This window comes from Anolis sagrei, chromosome 2, assembly GCF_037176765.1.
Source record: "Anolis sagrei isolate rAnoSag1 chromosome 2, rAnoSag1.mat, whole genome shotgun sequence".
NCBI lineage: Eukaryota > Metazoa > Chordata > Lepidosauria > Squamata > Dactyloidae > Anolis > Anolis sagrei.
In genome coordinates this window covers 180,576,663-180,602,895 of record NC_090022.1, presented here as the reverse complement: position 1 = coordinate 180,602,895, position 26,233 = coordinate 180,576,663, and the positions used below count along the sequence as shown (strand labels likewise).

At 42.4% G+C, this 26,233-nt stretch overlaps 1 protein-coding gene and 1 long non-coding RNA gene across 2 annotated transcripts in view; both read left to right on the top strand.

Annotated features, from left to right (window-relative positions):
- The window catches only part of LOC137096110 (uncharacterized), a 244,488-nt gene extending 219,367 nt beyond the window's left edge, over positions 1–25,121 (top strand). Inside the window, exon 2 of the long non-coding RNA XR_010909275.1 lies at positions 24,451–25,121. This is a non-coding gene — a long non-coding RNA (uncharacterized lncRNA). The remainder of the gene's footprint in view (positions 1–24,450) is intronic.
- The window catches only part of CACNG1 (calcium voltage-gated channel auxiliary subunit gamma 1), a 37,919-nt gene extending 12,798 nt beyond the window's left edge, over positions 1–25,121 (top strand). Inside the window, exons 2-4 of the mRNA XM_060763078.2 lie at positions 21,768–21,842; positions 22,029–22,166; positions 22,978–25,121. Coding sequence (XP_060619061.2) covers positions 21,768–21,842; positions 22,029–22,166; positions 22,978–23,204 — 440 coding nt within the window. The 3' untranslated portion in view covers positions 23,205–25,121. The remainder of the gene's footprint in view (positions 1–21,767; positions 21,843–22,028; positions 22,167–22,977) is intronic.
- Positions 25,122–26,233: the final 1,112 nt, after the last annotated feature.

The following is a 26,233-nucleotide window of genomic DNA, read 5'->3' as shown; positions in this document are numbered from 1 at the left end:
TTAAATGAAAAGTAGGGGGAGCAACCCAACAGGTAATTAGAATAATAGAATCAAAGAGTTGGAAGAGACCTCATGGGCCATCCAGTCCAACCCCCTGCCAAGAAGCAGGAATATTGCATTCAAATCACCCCTGACAGATGGCCATCCAACCTCTGTTTAAAAGCTTCCAAAGAAGAAGCCTCCACCACACTCCGGGGCAGAGAGTTCCACTGCTGAACGGCTCTCACAGTCAGGAAGTTCTTCCTCATGTTCAGAAAGATAGAAACAACCCTTCTTTCTACACTGCCATATAATCCTGATTATCGAAGAAGATAATTCACATTATCTGCTTTGAACTGGGTTGTATGAGTCTACACTGCCACATAATCCTGTTCAAAGCAGATGCTCTGGATTATATATGAGAGTTCCACTGCTGAACGGCTCTCACAGTCAGGAAGTTCTTCCTCATGTTCAGATGGAATCTCCTTTCTTGTAGTTTGAAGCCATTGTTCCTTGTCCTAATCTCCATGGAAGCAGTAAACAAGCTTGCTCCCTCCTCCCTGTGGCTTCCTCTCACATATTTATACATGGCTATCATATCTCCTCTCATACTTCTCTTCTTCAGGCTAAACATGCCCAGCTCCTTAAGCCGCTCCTCATAGGGCTTGTTTTATTGTTTAAAGTGCTTCTCAGGATATTTTGCAGGGGATTATGTTCTTTATTCAGGGAAGGCACACTGGAACAGCCATGTTTTCAGGCTCCTCCTAAAGACTGCCAATGTGGGGGCTTGTCTGATATCCTTGAGGAGCGAGTTCCAGAGTCGGGGGGCCACCATAGAGAAGGCCCTCTCCCTCGTCCCCACCAATTGCACCTGCAAAAGAGGTGGGAGCGAGAGCAGGGCCTCTCCAGATGAACAAAGAGATCGTGTGGGTTCGTACACAGAAATGCGGTCATGCAGGTAGGCGGGTCCCAAACCGTTCAGGGTTTTGTAGGAGTATTTATCATTTCAAATTAGCAAGTTAATACATAAATACTATAGAAACATGAATTTGGGGATAGGAAATTGGCATATCTGGCACTGATTCTTCCCCACTTGGAAACCTCCACAGGTTATAGAGCACTATCAAATATGCCCAAATACAGAAACAGTAAAATAGAAGGATCCAGAAGTAGATAGGGCTAGCAAGCTATGTGAGAAGTGAAATCGCACTGACAGGGGCTTCCAGAAGAGGCAATCCACACACCTGTTGTTTTGGGGAGGAGACCAAAAAGTGCAGCCTGGATTACTGGATTTTGCTCACTCTGCTTTAATAGGGTCAAGGCAACAGGATGATGACATACATTTTGTACCTAGATAAATGATGTGGAAAGTACTTATAGTGGTACAACTAGTTGGTATAATTTGTAAAATAACATGGAAACACAGTCAAATGTTCAGCTCATTCCACCTTGGGTTTTGTTTGTTTCTTTGTTTTTTAAAGGATTGATTCCCTGTCTATGATAAATTCAAAATTAGTTTTTGTTTATAATGCGGTAGCTCTCACTGGAAGCCAAAGTGAGGGGGGGGGGACATAATGCTTCAAAATGCTAAAATACAAACATTAAAGAATATGTAAAGGGTCACTGCAAGTTGTGAACCATGCCATAATAAATGAGTGCTAGCATTCAGTCAGTAAGAACTGACAATGGAACAACAGACTGGTTCAAGATTGAGAAAGGCCTACAGCAGGGTTGTATACTCTCCCCCAACCTATTCAACTTGTATGCAGAACACATCATGCGATGTGCAGGGCTTGAGGAATGCAAGGCTGAGGTAAAAATTGCTGGAAGAAACATTAACAACCTTAGATATGCAGATGACACCTACTTTGATGGCAGAAAGTGAGGAGGAGCTGAGGAGCCTTCTAATCAAGGTGAAAGAAGAAAGCGCAAAAGCTGGTTTGCAGTTAAACATAAAAGAAAACAAGATTATGACAACAAGAATGATTGACAACTGGGTAACAGAGAGAGAAAAAGTGGAGGCAGTGAAAAACTTTGTATTTCTAGGTGCAAAGATTAGTGCAGACACAGACTGCATCCAGGAAATCAGGAGACACTTACTTCTTGGGAGGAGAGCAATGACCAATTTTGATAAAATAGTAAAGAGTAGAGACATCACACTGGCAACAAAGATCTGCGTAGTAAAAGCAATGGTATTCCCTGTAGTCACTACGGATGTGAGAGCTGGACCATAAGGAAGACTGAGCGAAGGAAGATAGATGCTTTTGAACTGTGGTGTTGGGCAAGATGAATGGATGGTATCCTTGAAGTGACTGGACTGAACTTGAAGGAGCTGTGGGTGGTGACGACTGACAGGGAGCTCTGGAATGGGCTGGTCCATGAAGTCATGAAGAGTCGGAAACGACTGAACAGCAAAGCATTTGGTCACCATGCCACTTTGAATGCTCTCCACTCCGTCTGATTTCAGTAACCCAAGACAAGTCAGTCCTGGCTAATCTTGGGTGGGAGAATACTCCAGGTAGGGCTAGGAAACAAACATAAATTAATCCCTGAAAAGCCACTGCTAATACTTGAAGCCTGAGGAATGAAGTTGCATGGGCCTTAAGAAGCATTGCTAACAACAAGGAAGCAGGAGACGATGGGATCCCAGCTGAACTGTTTAAAATCTTGAAAGATGATGCTGTCAAGGTGATGCATGCCATATGCCAGCGAATATGGAAAATACAAGAATGGCCATCAGACTGGAAAAAATCAACTTATATCCCCATACCAAAAAAGGGAAATGCTAAAGACTGCTTAAACTTCTATACAGTGGCCCTTATTTCTCATGCCAGTAAGGTAATGCTCAAGATCCTGCAAGGAAGACTCCAGCAATACATGGAGAGAGAGTTGCCAGATGTTCAAGCTGGGTTTAGAAAAGGCAGAGGAACAAGAGACCAAATTGCCAATATCTTCTGGATAATGGAGGAAGGCAGGGAGTTTCAGAAAAACATCTATTTCTGTTTTATTGACTAAAGCCTTTGACTGTGTGGATCATAAAAAATTGTGCCAAGTTCTTGGTGGTATGGGCATACCAAATCACCTTGTCTGTCTCCTGAAGAATCTGTATAACAGTGGTTCTCAACCTGTGGGTCCCCAGGTGTTTTGGCCTACAACTCCCCGGAATCCCAGCCAGTTTACCCTGCTGTTAGGATTTCTGGGAGTTGAAGGCCAAAACATCTGGAGACTCACAGGTTGAGAACCACTATTGTAGAAGGACCAAGTAGCAACAGTAAGAACTGACCATGGAACAACAGACTGGTTCAAGATTGGGAAAGGCGTATGGCAGGGCTGTATACTCTCACTCAACCTATTCAACTTGTATGCAGAACACATCATGTGATTTGCGGGGCTTGACAAATGCAAGGCTGGGGTAAAAATTGCTGGAAAAAACATTAACAACCTTAGATATGCAGATGATACCACTTTGATGGCCGGAAGTGAGGAGGAGCTGAGGAGCCTTCTAATCAAGGTGAAAGAAGAAAGCGCAAAAGCTGGGTTGCAGTTAAACATAAAAAAACAAGATTATGGAAACTAGACTAATTGATAACTGGCAAATAGAGGGAGAAAATGTGGAGGCAGTGAGAGACTTTGTATTTCTAGGTGCAAAGATTACTGCAGACACAGACTGCATCCAGGAAATCAGGAGACACTTATTTCTTGGGAGGAGAGCAATGTCCAGTCTCGATAAAATAGTGAAGAGTAGAGACATCACATTGGCAATGAAGATCCGTATAGTTAAAGCAATGGTGTTCCCCGTAGTAACCTACGGATGTGAGAGCTGGACCATAGGGAAGGCTGAGCGAAGGAAGATAGATGCTTTTGAGCTGTGGTGCTGGAGGAAAGTGCTGAGAGCGCCTTGGACTGCGAGAAGATCCAACCAGTCCATCCTCCAGGAAATAAAGCCCGACTGTTCACTGGAGGGAAGGATAGTTAGGGGCAAAGTTTAAGTACTTTGGCCACATCATGAGGAGAGAGGAAAGCTTAGAGAAGACAATGGTGCTTGGGAAAATGGAAGGAAAAAGGAAGAGGGGCTGACCAAGGGCAAGATGGATGGATGACATCTTTGAAGTGACTGGCTTGACCTTGAAGGAGCTGGGGGTGGTGACGACCAACAGGGCGCTCTGGTGTGGGCTGGTCCATGAGGTCACGAAGAGTCAGAAGTGGCTGAACGAATAAACAACAACGACAACAATACTTGAAGCGGACCAATGCTCTGGTTCAGTATCTTAGGATGACCATCTTTAGAAAGCATTTTGTAAAGTTGTGCATCTGTTTTTTTCATTACTTTCATTACCTTTGGGAGCACGTAATGGGAAGCCTTTACCCAGTACAAAAATCAGCTCAACACGAAAGCAACCAGGAGCCGATCCCAGTTCCTTGTCTGCTTTTCATGAGCAGCTTCCTTACCTCTGAATGAGAGCATGTGTGGCACGCAGGCCCAGAAAGTGCACACACCTGCCTGCAGCTAAACGCCTCTCCTTTAGAGTAGAGAAACACATAAGAGAAGCCTCCTTAAAGCGCACGCCTGCAAACTGAGTGCGTATCCTCTAGAGTTGAAACAGTTTAATTGCCTAAAATGGTGAGAAGGGGAACTGGAAACTTGTAACATGAGTTTATGCAGAGAAGACAGGGAGGCAACTAAGGAAGTAAACTGCCTTCCATCTCCATTGCAAGTGCCTCTCCCTGGGACCTCCATGTCTATGAATGGAGCTTAGAAGCATAATGTCGAGAGAAAGGGACATTGTATGTCCCAAAAAGGATATATGCTTATAAATCCCAGGCAGGGGCGGCTCAACCATTACGCAAAGTAAGCATTTGCAGTATAGTTGATTTTGCCCAGGGGCGCTCTTGGGGGAAAATAGACCTTGACATACGCAAGTTATAGTTATTGGGATGTATAGTTCACCTACAATCAAAGAGCATTCTGAACTCCACCAATGATGGAATTGAACCAAATATGGCACACAGAACTCCCATGACGAACAGAAAATATATATCAGTAATTGGTTGGGGGGGGGGGTGCCAAAATAGTGTTTGCTTATCGTTGAAAATTACCTAGGGCCGCCTCTGATCCCAGGTTGCCCCGGGTAACATAGGAATAGCCCACCAAAATGATTCTGGTCAGCGATAGGCTCACAGTTCTAAAGATAGAAATAACCCTTCTGGAGCTCTTTCTACACTGCCATATAATCCCGATTATCGAAGCAGATAATCCACATTATCTGCTTTGAACTGGGTTGTATGAGTCTACACTGCCACATAATCCAGTTTAAAGCAGATGTTCTGGATTTTATATGGCCATGTAGAAGGGGCCTGAGTCTTCTGATTTTTTTAAAAAGCAAGCAATGAGGCAACAACTTGTGTTGTTGAGATGCTAAGTTGTTAAGTTGCACACATTATGTTCCTATCAATGCCAAAAGGAAATATTTTGCTGTCTCAGAAGTGAAGAGAAAAAAATATTATGGTTTCCTGTTCTCACGAAGAAGAACAACTCAAATGGGGATTAAAATCCCGAAAGTAAACACAACAATTTTACAGTAAATCATACACCAAGATAGCAGCTTGATTCAAAAGGGTCAGGTTCTTGCCACATTAACATACACTGTACACAATCATCCTTGCTCCATAAGGTCAGCTCTCAATTTGTTTGAGAGGCATAAACATGTATAACTCACCACCTGGCAATTAAAGACTGTAATATATAGCAGTTTTTCATGAATTAAGAATAAGCATTCCTGACTTAGAATGCAAGACAGCAAGTTTAAAAAATCACAACATTGTTTTTAGGATTTGTATGAAATTAACTGTCTTTGTTCTGCTGAGCAATAAGGGATCCTGCTCGGGAAAGTACTCCCGGGTGCAGAACTGAGTCATGCCTGAAACCACCTTTAAACACTAATGTTTTAATCTTAAATAGGTGCATTGTAGAGTATTGTTTTGCTCGTTTCATCACAATGTATTCAAATCCCCAACAATCCTTCTGGTTCTTATAGTACACAAGTGCCTCCCCAACCTATTTTGTGATGCTGTACTTCACTATGGAAGTTAGCAAGGATGCCAACAGCATAGCAGTGCAGGAAGCGGATCAGGAGGCACTGTAACTAAAGAGGTCTTATAAACCCATCTTGGGCCTTGCAATTCCTCTTTGGCACCTTCTACGCTGCCATATAAAATCCAGATTATCTGCTTTGGACTGGATTATATGGCAGTGTAGACTACATAATGCAGATTAATTTGGATTATTTGCTTTGATAATCTGGATTATATGGCAGTGGAGAAGGGGAATGACTTCCCTGTGCTAGTGATCCACTACAGTCGAGACCAGGGGTCCTCAAACTAAGGCCCGAGGGCTGGATGCGGCCCTCCAAGGTCATTTACCCGGCCCTCGCTCAGGGTCAACCTAAGTCTGAAATGACTTGAAAGCACACAACAACAACAACAACAACAACAACAACAACCCTATCTCATCAGCCAAAAGCAGGACCACACTTCCCATTGAAATACTGATAAGCTTATATTTGTTAAAATTGTTCTTCATTTTAATTATTGTATTGTTTTAAAGTATTTTTTTGCACTACAAATAAGGTATGTGCAGTGTGCATTGGAATTCATTCATGTTTTTTTTCAAATTACAATCCGGCCCTCCAACACTTTGAGGGACTGTGACCTGGCCCTCTGTTTAAAAAGTTTGAGGACCCCTGGTCTAGACCACTGCTTCTTAAACAATGAGTCCTGACTCCATATGGGATCCCCTTAGCTCACTGTTCTGTTAGATACAACATGACATAGACAACCCGTTCACCATCTATATAAATAAAAATGTAATGTTCCTTTGTGGGATTAACACAACTCAAAAACCACTGGACGAATTAACACCAAATTTGGACACTATACCCTTAACAGACCAATAAGTGACCAACACTCATAAAACCTCTCCAAAAAACAGCAGAAAGGACTTAAAAACCCAAAAGTTAAATGACGAAAAGCTAAATGACAATACAAGGGAAGAGGGAGGGAAGGAAGGGGAGAAAGAAAGAAAGAAAGAAAGAAAGAAAGAAAGAAAGAAGGGAGGGAGGGAGGGAGGGAAAGAAAGATGGATGGATGGGAGCAAAGAGCACAGGAAGGAAGAAAAGAGGTAGAGAAGGAAGAAAGGAGAGAAAGAAAGAAATAAGGAGAGAAAGAGAGACGGCATGAAAGAAGGAAAGAGAAAAGGAAGGAGAGAAAGTAGGAAAAGAAAAGGGGGGAAGGAAGGAAAGAGAAGAGGAAGGAAGGAGAGAAAGAAAGAAAAAGGGAAGGAAGGAAAGAGGGAGCGAAGGAAGGAGAAAAAGGGAGGGAAGGAAGAAAGGAGAGAAAGAGGGAGGAAAAGAAAAAGGGGGAGGAAGGAAAGAGGTAGAAAAGGAAAGAAGAAAAAGGAAGGAAGGAAAGGAAGCAAAGGAAGGAGGGAAAGAAGGAAAGAAAGAGGGAGGGAAGGTTGGACACAGCAACACATAGCAGGTACGGCTAGTCTATTATAATTCAGAAGTTCAGATATTTTGAGCAATCTTTCTTTTTAAGGCTGAAGAGGAAAACTGTCAAATATTGTTGAAAAGAATATTATATTGCTCTGTTAAATACTAGTCCAGATAATACACTTGACTTTACTTAATTAATTTATAACCCATCATTTTCTCATCTTGGTCTCCAAGGCAGTATGCTATGTTTTTAAAGTATCATATAACTTTAAAACTCTTAATACAAAAAGCCTGCTATTAGATCCAAAGAAGCCCAGACTACAAACACCTTACATTATATATACTCCTTGATGAGTCAGAAAATAAATGACTAAAAACTGCCCCCTCAAAAAATGGTTCAAATTGACTGAAATGCTGAAATAGGAAGCCTACATGAAAATAAAGGTGATAGGTTCTCTTTTATAGGGGAATTTTCTGCCTTAATATTCTAGGTTATATGACTGAGTTGGTTATACGGCTCTTCCGCTCAGCCATATAACCCAGAATATCAAGGCAGAAAATCCCACAATATCTGCTTTGAACTGGGTTATCTGAGTCCACACTGCCATATAATCTAGTTCAATGTGGATTTTATACAGCTGTGTGAAAGGAGCCTTACTTAAACCAGAGACAGAAAAGTAGCCTTTCCTCCTTTGCTTTCTTTATTAGACTGAGCAGAGTTTACCAATAACGTGGCGGAGTCATTTTGGTCATTTGATGTGGAATGGCCATTTCTAATGAAAACATAAAACTTTCTGCAGAGAGACTGTAATAGTCATTTTTAATAGGGTTAAGACCTGAGCATGGCTGGGTTGACAGTGGAGAAAAACAATATTTTGAGTAATTCTGGACCCAAGCAATAAAGGGAAACTGTGCCTGGAAAGAAGGCATTAGCTTGTGCAGTGATTGCCATAAGGGATTGTGTCTTTTATTAAGTTGGTCCCAGTTAACTTTCTGGGTGCAGATTTTTGGATCAGGGGAAGTATTTGTTCTTCACAGGCAATACTGCATAAAGTAATAACAAACAGAGTATAACTGAGGGCCATGCCATACAACTATATAAACCAGAATATCAAGGCAGAAAATCCCACAATATCTGCTTTGAACTGGGTTATCTGAGTCCACGCTGCCTTATATCCCAGTTCAAAGCAGATAATGTGGGATTTGATTCAGCTGTGTGGAAGGGGCTAAGGCTGATCTGATATCTCTAGAAACAGGCAGAGCTGATGCATTATTTGTAACTGAAAATTGCGACCAGAAAATTGCTGATTCTTCCAAATGCTACAACATGTAACATATATTTGGGGCAGTCTTAGACAAAGCAAACTGAGATGACATTTTTGAAGAGTACTGTTTGTTTGCCTGGTTGTTGCAATTGCATATACTGAATTGTATGCAATTTACCTTCCCAAACTCATTAGGTTTAAATGTGCCTTAGCTAACTTGATCTCACTGTCTTTAGTTGTGTGTATTTGCATCAAATGAAGAGGAAATTACTGTGCTTAGAGTGTTACTGTGCTGTTTTACTTAAGCAAAGCTATTAAGAGACAATGTCAAAAGTGTTCCTGATCTTTTACAGCCAGGAGCTGAAATGAAGCTATTTACAGTGCAATGCTAGGTGTACCTACTCAGAAGCAATCCTCATTCAGTTCAATAGGGTCTTTGAAGGACTACAACATTCAGGTCACATAACTTCTTTTTGCTTGAGCCAAAATAGTTGTTTTGTTCATCACCACCACCTTTGAATAACAGACCCATACATACTGCTGTGGTACATCACCAATTGCTTTGGAAATGTCCTATTTCAAACCAAACATGCTTTGTCACAGCCATCTTTAACCTGCTGCTGCCTTTTGGTTGTACTGTACTACCTCCATTATTCCAAGTCATTTCCGTTCCATGTGGGGTGATATGAGATGTATTCCAATAGTTTAGAAAGTGACAAGTTGACAGCTCCCCCACCCCCGCCTCTCTGTCTCTCTTGACTTCATCCCAATGGAGAGAGAAAGCGGATAGAATCATCTACTTTGCTTGGCATTTCATGGGGTTTAAAGAAAACGGAGAATTGACTCCCCCCCACCCATCACACAAGATCACCTCCTCCCCTTTCTAACTCAACCAATTTAAGGATACCAGCACACTTTCTAAAATAGTCTCCTTTTTTAAACACCACTTTCCATGGGGTCATTCCTCTAAAGCCCCAACACTAAAGAAGTCAGGCATGCTTTTTAAACACTTGTTTCAATAGGACCCACAATGTCTTTCAACCCCTAATGCAATGGTTCTCAACCTGTGGGTTGGCCTTCAACTCCCAGAAATCCTAACAGCTGTTAAACTGGCTGAGATTTCTGGGGGTTGTAGTTTTTTTTTTCAAAGCCACAACAGTCATCTATGGAAACCATGGTATACAGCCTCTACACTCATCAGATGGAACCAAATTTCTGAAGGCCAAAATTTCAATTGCACTACACTGGAAAGAACACTACCAAAGCCAACTGAATCACAGCTCCAATGTGGCTGAAGAGGTTCTCTCACAAATCCCGCAACAACAAACAGGGATGAGCTTGCAGCACTGCCTAGTTTGGAAGAAGTCAGCAATGCCATCAGCCAACAAAAAATAACAAAGCCAGTGGACCTGACGGGATCCCTGCAGAAATCTTTAAAGAGGGAGGATATGAGCTGACACAACAACTCCACCAGCTCATTGAAAAAGTGTAGGTGACCGAGAAAATCCAAGCAGATTTCAAGGATGCCACCATCATCACCCTCTTCAAAAAAGGGAAAAGAACAGACTGCGGAAACTATTGAGGTATCTCCCTTCTAACCTCCGCTGGGAAAATCTTCGCAAGAATCCTTGTAAATTGCCTTCTACCCCTCTCAGAAGACACCCTCCCAGAATCCCAGAATTGCTTCTGGCCCTCCAGAGGAACAGTGGACATGATCTTCATTGCACGACAGCTCCAAAAAAAATGCAGGGAACAAAATCAACCTCTGTGCATGGCATTCATTGACCTTGCAAAGGCATCTGACACAGTGAATCGCAGTGCTCTCTGGACCATCCTCCAAAAAATCAGGCGCCCCAACAAATTTGTGAACATCCTGCGGCTCCTCTGCCAACTTAGCAATTTGGAAACATGCAAATGTGAGTAGATCAATAAGTACCACCTTGGTGTGAAGGTAATGTCACTCCATTCATCATACCGGCCACATGGCCTTGGAGATGTCTACAGACATTGCTGGCTCTTGGGCTTAGAAATGGAGATTAGCACCAACCCCCATAGTCGGTCACAACTAGACTTAATGTCAGGGAAAAACTTTACCTTTACCTATGTGCAGAGAAAGGAATGGAGTCGATGTCTGCTTGTCTTTGAAATTCTCCTGTTTCTACACACTGTGAAGACAAAGTCCCAGGAGCAACCACAGGAAGCAGTTCTGCATTGTTTGATAGGCTCTGTGGGAGTCCATTTTTGAAGTGTCTAGAAACAGAGGAAACTGGCGAAGTCCTCTCCCTCTCTCTCTCTCTCTCTCACTATATATATATATATATATATATATATATATATATATATATCACTATATATATATATATATATATATATCACTATATATATATATATATATATATATATATATATATATATATTGTCCCCTTCCACGCGTTGCTGTGGCCCAGTCTGTGTATATGTGCTTTGTGTGTGTATATATGTGTATATGTGTGTATATGTGTATATATGTGGTTTTGCGCATGTGTTGTAATTGGTGGGTTTTTTTGCTTTTTAAGTCCCTTCTGCTGTGTTTTTCAGTGTTTTTATGAGTGATGGTCACTCGTTGGCCAGACAGGTGTCTTGTGTCCAAATTTGGTGTTAATTCATCCAGTGGTTTTTGAGTTATGTTAATCCCACAAATTAACATTACATTTTTAGACAGACAGACAGACAGACAGATAGACAGACAGACAGACACCATTTTAATTGGGAGACAACAAGGCTAATAATATGTCTTGAGACAGAAATAAGACAGAAAAACCCACAAGTACTTTTTCCAATTTCTGCCAACAAAAATATAATGATAACACATATTTAATAACGAACAACGTGAAGGTTTTTCTTACATGCTGTGCCTTCTACCTGAGGCATCTGCCTTAACCTGTCTAGTAGTAAGGCCCGTCCGACACTACACTGATTTCTTTCAATTCTGTTCATCTTATTGCTCCCCCACCCAGGTCATTTTCTCTTAACCTATAAGCCACCACTTCCTCATAGGAGCAGGATTCAAAATTTTCTTGACAGATTAGAGAGATGGGCTAAAACTAACAAAATGAAGTTCAACAGTGACAAATACAAGATACTCCACTTTGGCAGGAAAAACACAATGCAAAGATACAGAATGGGGGATGCGTGGCTCGAGAGCAGTACGTGTGAAAAAGATCTTAGAGTCCTCGTGGACAACAAGTTAAACATGAGCCAACAATGTCATGTGGCGGCAAAAAAAGCCAATGGGATTTTGGCCTGCATCAATAGGAGCATAGTGTCTAGATCTAGGGAAGTAATGCTACCCCTCTATTCTGCTTTGGTTAGACCAAACCTGGAATATTGTGTCCAATTCTGGGTACCACAATTCAAGAGAGATATTGACAAGCTGGAATGTGTCCAGAGGAGGGCGACTAAAATGATCAAGGGCCTGGAGAACAAGCCCCAGGAAGAGCGGCTTAAAGAGCTGGGCATGTTTAGCCTGAAGAAGTGAAGGCTGAGAGAAGACATGATATACATGTATAAATATGTGAGTGGAAGTCACAGGGATGAGGGAGCAAGCTTGTTTTCTGCTTCCCTGGAGACTAGGATGCGGAACAATGGCTTCAAACTACAAGAAAGGAGATTCCATCTGAACATGAGGAAGAACTTTCTGACTGTGATAGCTGTTCAGCAGTGGAACTCCCTGCCCTGGAGTGTGGTGGAGGCTCCTTCTTTGGAGGCTTTTAAACAGAGGCTGGATGGCCATCTGTCAGGGGTGCTTTGAATGCAATATTCCTGCTTCTTGGCAGGGGGTTGGACTGGATGGCCCATGAGGTCTCTTCCAACTCTATGATTCTATGATTCTATATATTGAAATAAAAGTATTTGTCCCAGGGCAAGAGGAAGATGAGCTGCTTCTTTCAACACTTATTTTATTCTCAGGCTAATTAGGAATACAGTGCAACTGAAAAAGAATACATAAGTCAATTGTCTAAGCCAGAACGGCATGTATTATATCAAGGTTCCCATGCCTGTTTTCCTGACATTAGTGCTATTCACTTACTATAAACAAGTAGTACAGAAGCATAAATAATGTGCTAAGGAGCAGCATTAAACAATAACTATCAGGCCACACAAGCATGAAGGCACACACAGCAGAAAGCCTCAAACATTTTCTCCTTCATTCCGCACTAGCAATTTAGTAGAGTGTTTAAAATGCTATTGATCCATAAACCAGTTGACAGAATATTCTTGATGTAAGTTGCCCCGGGGGGAATTCTGAGCAGGCTCGAGTCCTCTGCTGCAGATGTTGCTTTCTTTCCTTCTCCCCCTTCTCACTTTGCTCTCCCAGTGCCATCCGCAGTTGCCTATGCCTTTAGATACTCAGAACCCTAAATGGGCAGAAATGACATTGAACAGGTCGGGTGGGCAGGCGGGCAGGCGGGCAGAAACTAGAACACTCCTGGAAAGAATGGGGAAAGCTGTGTTATGATAAGGCTCTCCCCACATCTCAACTGCCACTTCCCTGGCATCCAGAATAAGGGAAGAAAAAGCAGGCATATTTCCATCATGCCCAGGACCAGAAGAAGGTGAAGGGATTCCTGGATGAGGTTGATGAAATAGATATAGCTCTGGCTGCCTTAGTGGGTGATTTATGAGAGATTGACAGGGAGAGGGTGACCCTGCTAACTCTCCTGGACCTCTCAGCGGATTTCAATATCAAACGGTTCGGGCCCCGCCTATCTCCGCGATTGCATTTCCTTCTATGAACCGGCACAAGCTCTAAGATCTTCCGGGGAGGCCCTCCTCTCGGTCCCACTACCATATCAAGCGCGGTTGGAGGGGACTAGAGAGAGGGCCTTCTCAGTGGTGACCCCCTGTCTCTGGAACATCCTTCCAAGGGAAATAAGACAGGCCCCATTCCACCCCTCCTTTCATAAGAGTTTGAAGACCTGGTGGTTTCAACAAGCCTTTGAAAATGACCATTTCTAACTCAGCCCTACACATTGTCGAATACGGCCTTATTCTTCCTACCAATTACCCAGATTATTTCCTCTAATTGGCCCCAGAATGAACAGCCACAGACCCGTACCTAATATTATTGTTGCCTGCCATAGCATTGCACTTAATTCCCGGGCCCAATAGAATTTTGGGGCTTGCACAAATCTTGGCCCGGCTTTTAAAATTTTTAAATTGCCTTGAACAGGCAGGATTACTTTTAATATATGTGTGTTATGGCGACAATTTTTATGCTTGTATTTTGTTTTGTTAATCTTATGGTTATGTTGTTTTCACTTTGTATGTTTTGTGATGTTACCTGGGAACTGCTCTGAGTCCCCTCGGGGAGTTGGAGCGGTAAATAAATAAAGTTTTATTATTATTATCATGGTATCCTTCTGGGAAGGCTTGAGCAGATGGGGCTAGGAGGCAGTGTGCTATAGTGGTTCTGGTCCTTCCTCGCGGACCGGTCCCAGAATCTAGTATTGGAGGAGTCCTGCTTGACCAAGGCTGTGGGATCCCACAGGCAGGGGCGGCTCAACCCATTACGCAAAGTAAGCATTTGCAGTATAGTTGATTTTGCCCAGGGGCGCTCTTGAGGCAATCTTGGGGGGAAATAGACCTTGACATATGCGAGTTGTAGTTACTGGGATGTAAAGTTCACCTACAATCAAAGAGCATTCTGAACTCCACCAATGATGGAATTGAACCAAATATGGCACAAAGAACTCCCACGACAAACAGAATATATATATATCAGTGATTGGTTGGGGGGGGGGGGGCGGCAAAATACTGTTTGCTTACAGTTGAAAATTACCTAGGGCCGCCTCTGCCCACAGGACTCATCCCCAGTGTTACTCATCCAGTTCAAAGCTGACAATATGTATTTTTATGGCAGTGTAGATGGGGCCTTAGGGCCCTTCCACACAGCCCTATATCCCAGAATATCAAGGCAGGAAATCCCACATTATCAAAGTGTGGACTCAAGCAACTCAGTTCAAAGCAGATATTGTGGGATTTTGTGCCTTGATATTCTGGGTTATAGGGCTGTTTGGAAGGATCCTTAGTCTAAATTTCAAAAGAGCTCTCCAAGGTGCTAAAAAAATTGAGGCATGGCTTCCTATCTGGGAGGGTATGAAAGAACCAGCTGCATTCCCCAGGCAATTGGAGTCTGTGATCGATGATTTGTAGGCTGTGGAATCACAGAATGGAAAAGGTTAGAACAGGGGTTCTCAAACTTTTTAAGCAGAGGGCCAGGTCACAGTCCCTCAAACTGTTGGAGGGCCGGATTATAATTTGGAAAAAAAAAAAAGAATGAATTCCTATGCACACTGCACATATATTTGTAGTGCAAAAAAACCCACTTTAAAACAATACAATAATTAAAATGAATAAATTTTAGAAATATAAATGAAGTATTTCAATGGGAAGTGTGGGTCTGCTTTTGACTGATGAGATAAGATTGTTGTTGTGGTTGTGGTTGTTGTTGTTGTTGTTGTTGTTGTTGTTGTGTGCTTTCAAGTCATTTCAGACTTAGGTTGACCCTGAGCGAGGGCCGGGTAAATGACCTTGGAGGGCCGTATCTGGCCCTCGGGCCTTAGTTTGAGGATCCCTGGGTTAGAAGAATGTCTACTTGCTTCTACTGAAAGTCTTCACTTCCACATAGCTAGTGAATTGGGGCAAGTGCTGCCTGCAGGCCACACAACACTCCCTGGGTCTATTTTGAGGGGCCCAAGGGTCTCCACTACATTCTAGCATGGAAGAGCAGCTGTTTCCATCTCCCCTTTCCCTATCTGTTTCTATGGCTTCCCATCTCTGGGGCTCTTAAACCTGACAGTGAGTTTTTATAGCTTAGCTATTGCCTTTCTTGGAGGACTGGCCTTGGAAATCTGCCCTACTGCAACCATCTTTCCTTTCTCCAACTTGGGTCTCCTACTTCTGGCTTATTTATTGGATAATCTGTTCGATTAAAGATATTTTGGGGCAATGCTTCGCTAATTGTTTTAGCTCTGGGCAGAGATACAGAGACTGGTGGGAGTGAAAGTGGAATGGAAAGGAAGCTAAACGGGATGATTCAAACATCTGACCTACGCCTATTTGGAGTACGAGGTTCCTGGGAGGGCTTAAACCAACTCTTGTGGGTGTAGTTCTATACATATCTACTACCAGACGTAGATCCCATTGAGTCCATTTAACCAAGTATAGGATTTCAGCCTCAAGGAGTTGAGAGTCTCAGATCGAGAGTCTTATTTTAACTTCTATGACTCACCCTATTCCCTCTAACAACCGCCCCTCCCACACACACACACACACACACACATAATACTGAGTGGACAAGACGAAAACAGGCTGAATTCTATGTCCTTTCACCCATTAAGTAGAGTGCCGAGTTTGCTTTCGTGTTGCCTCATGTCTACATTTGCAGGGCCTGGTTGTGGAAAGCCCAGATGGCAAAGTTAGCCGGCTGATCCCACTGACCCAATTGTCATATTATTTCCTTTCAATAAAGTTGTGGCCTGTTTGAAATTCAGTGATGCTGAAATCCCTCCTGCTTTCTCCCTGAAAGGATTAACTGGTATAGAGTTACCTGCACCGGATTGCAGAATACAACAGAGATTAGTTGTTTAGACTTTCATTCGTAGAATCCTTCAAGCAGCTTGGTCCCTAGTTTTTTATCACAGAAAGGTAACTTTCCTCATCTCTGATTGATGCTGCAGTCGTATTCGTGTCTTTTTTTGGCAAGGATGCACACAATGAGTTCAATGGGAAAGGCTTTTGGGTATTTGAATAGATTCTAGGACCTGAATTATCCCTAAAAGCCGAGATGACTAAACTGAGGTTATATTGTGTACTAGCCATCCCCTGCCACACATTGCTGTGGCCCAGTCTGATGATCTGGAAAATAAGGTAATGAGAAAGTATTGGTTTCTAATATAAGTAATTTCATTATGCTTGTGGGTAAAGAGTATTTCTTCCTGTTTCTTTGTCAGTGTTGATGTGGAGATTGTCTAGTTTGCCTACTCTGGAACATGCAACATATAATTGTCCTTCTTTAGGGGTCCCTTTCAAATCTATGATACTATATCTGTGTGTGTGTGTGTATGTGTGAATCATATATATCTATATCTCTGGCCAGATGGCTCTTTGTCAGGAGGGCTTTGATTGCGTTTTCTTGCCCTGGTGAAGGGAGTTGGACTGGATGGCCTTAAGTATGGGGGTTCTGTGTGGGCAGTTTGCCCCAATTCTGTTGTCAGTGGGGTTCAGAATGCTCTTTGATTGTAGGTGAACTATAAATCCCAGTAACTACAACTCCCAAATGTCAAGGTCTATTTCCCCCAAACTCCATCTGTGTTCATACTGGGGCATAAGGAATATTCGTGCCAAGTTTGGTCCATACCCATCATTTTTTGAGTCTACAGTGCTCTCTGGATGTAGGTGAACTACAACTCCCAAACTCAAGGCCAATACCCACCAATCCCTTCCAGTGTTTTCTGTTGGTCATGGGAGTCCTGCGTGCCGGGTTTGGTTCAATTCCATTATTGGTGGAGTTCAGAATTCTCTTTGATTGTAGGTGAACTATAAATCTCAGAAACTACTACTTCCAAATGACAAAAATCAATTTTTTGAGTGATGGTCACTCCTTGGGTTAGTAGGTGTCCTGTGACCAAATTTAGTGAAAATTCATCCAGTAGTTTTTGAGTTATGTTAATCACACAAACGAACATTGCATTTTTATTTATATAGATGATAAGGTAAAGGTTTTCCCCTGACATTAAGTCTATTTGAGTCTGACTCTGAGGTGTGGTGCTCCTCTCCATTCCCAAGCCGAAGAGCCAGCGTTGTCCATAGACACCTCCAAGGTCATGTGGCTGGCATGACTACATGGAGCACTGTTATCTTCCCACCAGAGCTACTCACATTTGCATGATTTCAAACTGCTAGGTTGGCAGAAGCTGGGGCTGACAGCAGAAGCTCACGCTGCTCCCCAGATTTGAATCTGCAACCTTTTGGTCAACAAGCTCAGCAGCTCAGCAGTTTAACCCACTGCACCACCGGGGGCTCCATTATGTATGATATAAATGTATTACATCTTTGGAAGATATAATGATTCACTAGAAAACGATAATGCTTAGTAAAGTGAAGTGCAGTATCCACATTCCAAGTGGATACACTCAATCAAGAAAGTCATGGCCCTGAGGCCCCTTCTACATGGCTATACAATCCAGATTATCAAGAAGATAATCCACATTCTCTGCTTTGGATTATATGAGTCTACATTGCTATAAAATCCAGTTCAAAGCAGATAATATGGATTTTATATAGATGGGACCTAAGTCTGTAAGATCTGAGCAGAGCTACTGATAATAGGATGACTAGGGGCCCTTTCAGACGGGCTCTATATTCCAGGATCTGATCCCAGGTTTTCTGTTTATCTGGCAGTGCGGACTCATATAATCCAGTTTAAAGCAGAAAACGTGGGATCCGATCCTGGAATATACGGCCTGTCTGGAAGGGCCCTGGGAGTTCTCTCATTCTTATTGTCAGCTTCAGTCAAATTGACTTGAATGTAATTAACAACTTTTTATATGATCGTTCCAGCAGATGTATAGTTACATTTGATTACAGATTTTTATATTATCTTCCTCAAAAAAAAGAAAAAAAAAGAATGGTGGATCCAGAATCCATATAGATCTGTGTATCTTCTGTTTGGCCAGCCTTTTGACAGGTGACTTGAAAGCACATACACACAAATGTGGATGGTGCTTTTTGGTAATCAAAGGGAGGTGAATTTGGCCCAGTGTATTGTTGGTCCACATGCAGATATTTATGCTATGTTGCAGGACTTAGTTCCAGAACTTAATTTATGATGCATATATTTTTCTCCACCATTTTAAGATTATTATTTTTCTATTTATATAGAAAGGATCACAGGACAAAAGACCATTCCCAGTTAAGCTTTGTTTGAGAGACCTCACTGTATGTGCAACATCCCTCCAAATTAGGGTTGACACATCAGAACATGGTCTGCTAAATCTCTATGCATGTGACTCATTCCCACTTACTTTCCCCCTTTTCTCTAAGAGTTTACACACTCCAGATAGAGTACTGCCCACAACCATTCAGCCAGGCATTATGAGCCATTCATCTGCTAAAATGGAAAGTGTTTGGATGGCTTGGCCTCTGTTTATACTTACTCTTCTTATGCTAACAGTGATTCCATGTGGTTGCCTGCAATATTATGGTCTTGGTCAAAAGATTTTTGTAGAAGAGCTGTAGCTCAATAGCAGAGACACGACCAAAAAAAATAGCAGAGGCATGCTTTCCACATACAAGCTCTGAGGCCCAACTCCTGGTGTCTTGTGGAGTCCCACAGGGTTCAGTATTGTCCCCAATGTTATTTAATATCTACATGAGGCCGCTGGGGGAGATCATTCGGAGTTTTGGAGTAAGATGCTATTTGTACGCAGATGACATCCAAATCTGTCACTCCTTCACACCTGTTACTAAGGAAGCTGTCCAGACTTTGAATCGGTGCTTGGCTGCTGTGTCGGACTGGATGAGGGCTAACAAATTGAAACTGAATCCTGACAAGACAGAGGTCCTCCTGGTCAGTCAAAAGGCTGAACAGGGCATAGGGTTACAGCCTGTGTTGGATGGGGTTACACTCCCCCTGAAGACGCAGGTTCACAGCTTGGGAGTGATCCTGGATTCATCACTGAGCTTGGAACCCCAGGTTTTGGCGGTCGCTAGGGGAGCTTTTGCACAGTTAAGACTTGTGCGCCAGCAGCGCCCATTCCTTGGGAAGTCTGATCTAGCCATGCTCTTGTCACATCCCAAATAGATTACTGCAACGCACTCTATGTGGGGCTGCCTTGGAAGACGGTTTGGAAACTGCAGTTAGTCCAATGGTCGGCAGCCAGATTACTAACAGGAGCTACATACAGGGAGCATACCACCCCCTTGTTGTGTCAGCTCCACTAGCTGCCTGTCCACTTCCAAGCTCAATTTAAAATGCTGGTTTTGACCTATAAAGCTCTATACCAAGGGTCCACCATCCTTTTAAACAGAGGGCCAGGTCACAGTCCCTCAAACTGTTGGAGGGCCGGATTATAATTGAAAAAAATGAATGAATTCCTATGCACACTGCACATATCTTACTTGTAGTGCAAATAAACACTTAAAAACAACAGAATAATTAAAATGAAGAACAATTTTATCAAATATAAACTTATTAATATTTCAATGGGAAGTGTGGGCCTGCTTTTAGCTGATGAGATAGGATTGCTGCTGCTGCTGCTGCTGTTGTTATTGTTGTGTGCTTTCAAGTCATTTCAGACTTAGGTTGACCCCGAGTGAGAGCCGGATAAATGACCTTGGAGGCCCCTGGGCCTTAGTTTGAGGACCCCTGCTCTATACAGTTCTGGCCCAGCTTACTTGTCCGAACGCATCTGCCTCTACGTCCCACCTCGTAACTTAAGATCATCCGGGGAGGCCCTGCTCTCACTCCTGCCAACATCATAAATGCGGCTGGTGGGGATGAGAGACAGGGCCTTCTTGCCCATGGAACGCACTTCCAAATGAAATACGATCGACCCCATCCCTCCTGGCGTTCAGGAAGAAATTAAAATCTTGGTTTTGGGACCAGGCTTTTGGACAATAAACATAAAGCAGCACTTGGACTGGAAATGGATTGGCAAGACGATATATATGAGGATACGGTTTTATTGTTCTATCAATGGGTTTGTAGACTGAGTATTGTTTTAATGATTGTTATGATAATTTGGTTATAATTAATTGCTATTGCTTTAACTCTGTATGTATTTATGGTTTTATACTGTGTTATTGATTTGTGGCATCGAATTGTTGCCTTTGTTAGCTGCTCTGAGTCTCCCCCCCCCCCCGGGGGGTTGAAAAGGGCGGGGTAAAAATGCTGTAAATAAATAAATAAATAAATGGTAGGAAGAATCCTGCCCAAAACCCCAAAGAGCTGTTTACAGTCATTGCCAAGAGCATTTGTGTAGGGCAGTGATTCTCAACCTGTGGTCCGTGGACCACCAGTGATTCGCAAGAATGAAAATATGGTCCGCGACCTCACCATGACTGCACCCTTGCCTTGAAATCGCATGGCAATGAGAGTGACTAGTCTCATGAAACCCTCTTATAGTACCAAGGCAACGAGGATATCAAGAGGTGAGATGTTGACTACCCACAAAAGATTTCTACTACCATATCAGCTCTAGATTATTAAATATGGTTTTCTGTGGGTGAGCAGATGGTGACTACTCGATGGCATATGTTCTGTACCAGAACTAAAACCGATGTCTATCAAATGCAATTTTCTGAATCAGCATCACAAATAACCAAACTGAATCTACAGCTGACCAAAAACCGATTCGTAACCCTTTTGGTACTAATGTTGGAGCGTGGTGCCTGGTCAAAGTGGTCCCTGGTCAAAAAAAGGTTGGGAACCACTGGTATAGGCAGACCAGTAGCATGAAAACAGTAGACAACATCTCCTGTGTTCCTATATATAACCAGTATATAGAAGGAGTCAAGAAAGAGTCCAGATTGCTTCCTTTCTTTTACAGGTAGTCCCATAGTCCAGTATCCAAACAGGCACTTAGTATATATAAATCCCTCATATGTAGTATCTTATATTGAAGTTACTTTTCTTGGATTACATGGGAAAGTTACTTTTCTTGGATTACATGTTTCACAATCATATGTAGCATATATCATTCTGTCTGAGGACCCTTCATTGGCTAGGAGTTGTCCACATAACATTACCTTTCCACATTCTGAAGAAGAGAAATGAATGAGCAAACAATGCTTTAAAATTGCAAAATTATGCCTGTTTACTTAGACAATGTAACTGCGTGAATTAACTTCTGAGAAAACATACATCCATTGGATGTTGCAGTGTATTTTTCAAGCCCCCACTCTGTTTTAACTCACAGCCAAGAACGAAATAATGAAGGAAATCGGCTAACATTTTGCCTTCATCTCTGCTTGTTTTTTTTTCCAGAACGCAACTGTTCATATTTCACACACTTTGTCTCAGGAGAGAGCACGGAAATATTTGAAGTATCAACTCAAAGAGGTAAGACGCAATTTTCTTTGTTTTGGTTGTCATGCACTGTACGAACCCAGTCGACGGAGAAAAAGGCCATTCCAAGAGCAACAATAGGAAGCATTTCCTGGAATTCCATCAGGTGACATTTCTAGGGAATGAGATCTTGCATATCCTTCAGAGTACTGACTCAAATCTGCTGTATTCTCTTGCCAGAATACAGCATTTCTGCAGCTGCCATTGCCATCTTCAGTGTCGTCTTTTCCATCATTGGAACGATTCTTGTCCTGCTATCCTTCAGGAAAAAGATGGATTATCTCCAGAGGCCAGCTTCCATGTTTTATACATTTTCAGGTAGGCCATCCTGTGCAGATATTGCAACATTAATGTCATGGTACGCATCACATTTGAAAATGGATGGGAATGACCAAAGAGGAAAACTGGACAGGTTTCCCAACAAAGATACAGTTACTTTCTTCACCCCTATTAATGTGTCAGGGGAGGGTATGACTCCAGTTGTGAAATTACCTTGTTGGTTCTGTGTGTTGCAGCAGGACACATCTTCAATGGATTGCCATGGTTCATTTCATTCTCTGGGAGTTATTAGCCAGGCATAAGAAAAGTTAGTTTGCAGAAATATATAATTGGGATTGTGTGTTCCTCTAAAAGAAAGGCAGCACAAGTTGGTTGCTAATACCTCTCCGAGACCACGTTCAGTGCATTGGGCAACAGTAAACTACCCAGTACTTAAGTGTAGCTCTTTTTGGTACTGTTCCATTATCTGGGTGGAGGACACTAGAGGGCACTATAAAGAGAGAAATAGTCAATTTTACAAAGAGGGGGTTGAAGGAGGAAAACCATTTCCCCCATTTTTGCTCAATATCCCACCTCCCCCTTCTCATGTCATACACAAGGGTTGTTTCCACAATGACAACATGGGGGGGGGGGGGACGGAAAAAATAGGGGGAAATGCCTGTTGACTTTATGTCCAGTAAGTGAACCTTCCATTGGAATGGTAGACTAGATCCGCCATGGTGCTATACCATCCCAGCAATGCAAATCAGTCAGGAAAGAAACCTGGGATTTAGGTAAATCACGAAACCTAAGGTAGTGATTCTGAGATACCTTTTTTCAGCCATACTTTTTTTTATTTTTCACCCTCCAGGCTTGTGTATTATTGTATCTGTGGAAGTCATGAGGCAATCTGTGAAGAAGATGGTGGACAGCGATGATACTGCCTGGATTGAGTACTACTACTCCTGGTCTTTTGTCTGTGCCTGTACTTCTTTCATCCTGCTCTTTCTCTGTGGAGTTGCTCTCCTCATCATCTCCTTGCCTCGCATGCCTCGGAACCCATGGGAGACTTGTATGGATGCTGAGCCAGAGCATTAAGCCACGGCAACTCCTATTGCCACTTAAGTAACATCATATCCTCCTTGATTGCCAGAAGGTCAGCTATATATAGATATTTGAACAGACCTCTGGACTCAGTGTTCAGTGCCTGAAACATTTTGGGGTAATACCTGTTTATAGAATCAAACCAGAGTTTAACGCGAAGATATTTTCTAATGTGTTAAAATTGCCAGCTGTAACAACTTTTATAAATAATTGTGCTCTTAGGCATCACCAGTTTGTAATGCTGACCCCTGAATGTAGTTGAAGACAGGGCGATGTTATTCTCCAGCCAAGAGGGAGATGCATTTTGTCCACCCACTCTTGGCAAAGTATATGTGGAAGTGAGATGTGTAATCCATATTCTGGCCACCATGTAGACGATTTATTTCATCTGGCGAGGGGACAACTCAATGAGTGAACATCTGTAAATAATGCTACTACCAGTTGGTGGAACATGTGACATGTGATGTATTTGAGTGCATTATAAATAATAATAATAATAATAATAATAATAATAATAATAATATGTTCTTGAAAGCTTTCATGACCAGAATCACTGGGTTGCTGTAAGTTTTTCGGGCTGTATGGCCATGTTCCAGAAGCATTCTCTCCTGATCTCACAACCTACATGCACAATGGAGGACCTTTTCATAGTAATACCAGAGGCAGAGGCACCCCTAGGTAATTTTCAATGGTAAGCAAACAGTATTTTGGCGTGCCCTCCCCCACAATCAATCATTGATATATATTTTCTGATCGTTGTGGGAGTTCTGTGTGCCATATTTGGTTCAGTTCCATCATTGGTGGAGTTCAGAATGCTCTTTGATTTTAGGTTAACTAAACATCTCAATAACTACAACTCGCATATGTCAAGGTCTGTTTTTCCCCAAGAGCACCTCAAGAGCGCCCCTGGGCAAATCAACTATACTTCAAATGCTTACTTTGCGTAATGGGTTGAGCCGCCCCTGACCAGAGGCACTCCCAGTGGCCAGCTAATGGTTAAAGGACATTTAATCAACTACCAAGCTTGCAAACTTTGTGTTTTGTTTGTTTGTTAAAAAATGCAATACAACTGTTTGGTTTGCTCCTGATACGATAAATAAATAACCTCTGAGGTTGCCTGCCATAGATGCAGGCGAAACAACAGGAGAGAATGCTTCTGGAACATGGCAATACACCCTGAAAAACTTACAACAACCCAACGATTAATAATAATAATAATAATAATAATAATAATAATAAGTCAAGGCTTTGGATAACACTGGGATGGAAAAGTTCTCTTCGACACATTGCAATGTTCTGCTACTTTGTGCCCACTTTTATGACCTACTTCTTGTGTCCATTGAGTCCATTGAGATATCACAGTACAAGGAAATGCTGACGGTGGTGAAATTATACTGCTCAATATGCCATTATTTTTTAGCAGTATCAATATATGCCAGGGTAGGTGTGCTGGATCCTATACTTGCAAAGAGGGCACTGCAAACATTGTGTGATTTCTGGTTGGTTCCCCATGTTCCAAGTCAAAAGGGATGGAGGATAGTGGGGTGTGTGCTTACCAAATGACTTGCTGCATTGAAGAAGGCATTTGAGCAACATCAAGAGAAATGATTCAACTGCACCTACGCAAGGCTCTAGCTACTTCTCTAGTTGAAACACTGCCGCCTCCTCAAAGTCTCATTTTTCTAAAGCGCATGCTGAGCAGCAATGGAGAATATTTGGGCCTCCAAATTTTGTTGAACTGTAATTCCCATTATCTCTCATAATTGGTTATGATGATTAAGGATGTCAGAAGTTGTGTTTCTGTCTGTAAAATTATACCTCCCCCATTCTTTATTTACCAGGGGCAACTACAAAGTTGACATTAGCTTGGGGAAATATTTCATCTTTTATTAAAGTAGTTGGATATCGCCACTCAGCCTGCCAGAACCTCTCTTACAATCAGAAGAAAATTCCACTATTTTAAGACTTAATACTATTTGTGACTTAAAAAAAAATAAAGTGTGTGGGCACGTAACTGCTTAGGGCTACTTGGGTGTGGGATCGTGGCTCTGAGACCAGCAAACAGGGTTGGACTTCAGACAAGCTGGCAAAAAGGACTATTTGGAAGGCTTTCTGAAGACAGAGATACCACAAATCATTTGGTGCATGTACAACATAGACACCTGCACAGATGACGTGGGAGACACCACGGGGCTGAGAAAAGTGGGGCATCAATTAAGCAAATAAATACATATTTTTCTACTGTATGCCTAATTGGCAGATGACACCCTCACATGTCAGAGCATCAGGGGTGTTGTGATGTCACTTCTGACTGCCAATTTGGCCAGTTTTCAGCCAAGTTTACAATCACTTTGATGTTCGGGGAAGTTTGGGGGCTTTAGAGAATCAAGAGAAGCACGTCACAGAAGTCTGGACAATTATTGTGTAGTTTTCAGGCAAATAAAAATCCCCATGAAACACTAGTCTGTGGATTTGGAGAACTTTGAAAGAGCCTCATGCCTGCACTTAGGGGTCCCAAGGACTACATGTTGCCACATTTGAGGTGCAGGATGACAGGTGTTAAATCATGTTTGGTGTTGTTCATTCGCTCAGTCATTTCCGACTCTTTGTGACCTCATGAACCAGCCCATGCCAGAGCTCCCTGTTGGTCATCACCACCCCCAGCTCCTTCAAGGGCAATCCAATCACTTCAAGGATCCCATCCATCCATCTTGCCCTTGGTCTGCCCCACTTCCTTTTTCCTTCCATTTTCCCCAGCATTATTGTCTTCTCTAAGCTTTCCTGTCTCTTCATGATGTGGCCAAAGTACTTCATCTTTGCCTCTAATTTCCTTCCCTCCAGTGAGCAGTCGGGCTTTATTTCCTGAAGTATGGACTGGTTAGATCTCGCAATCCAAGGCACATGTTTGGTAGTTTGGGCATAACCAGGGCATTCAGAATATTCCCAAAAGACAAAATTGTGGTGGGAGATTTTGTGTCTCATTATGGGAGGAGTAATAATAACTTATGTGATATTTCTTGCTC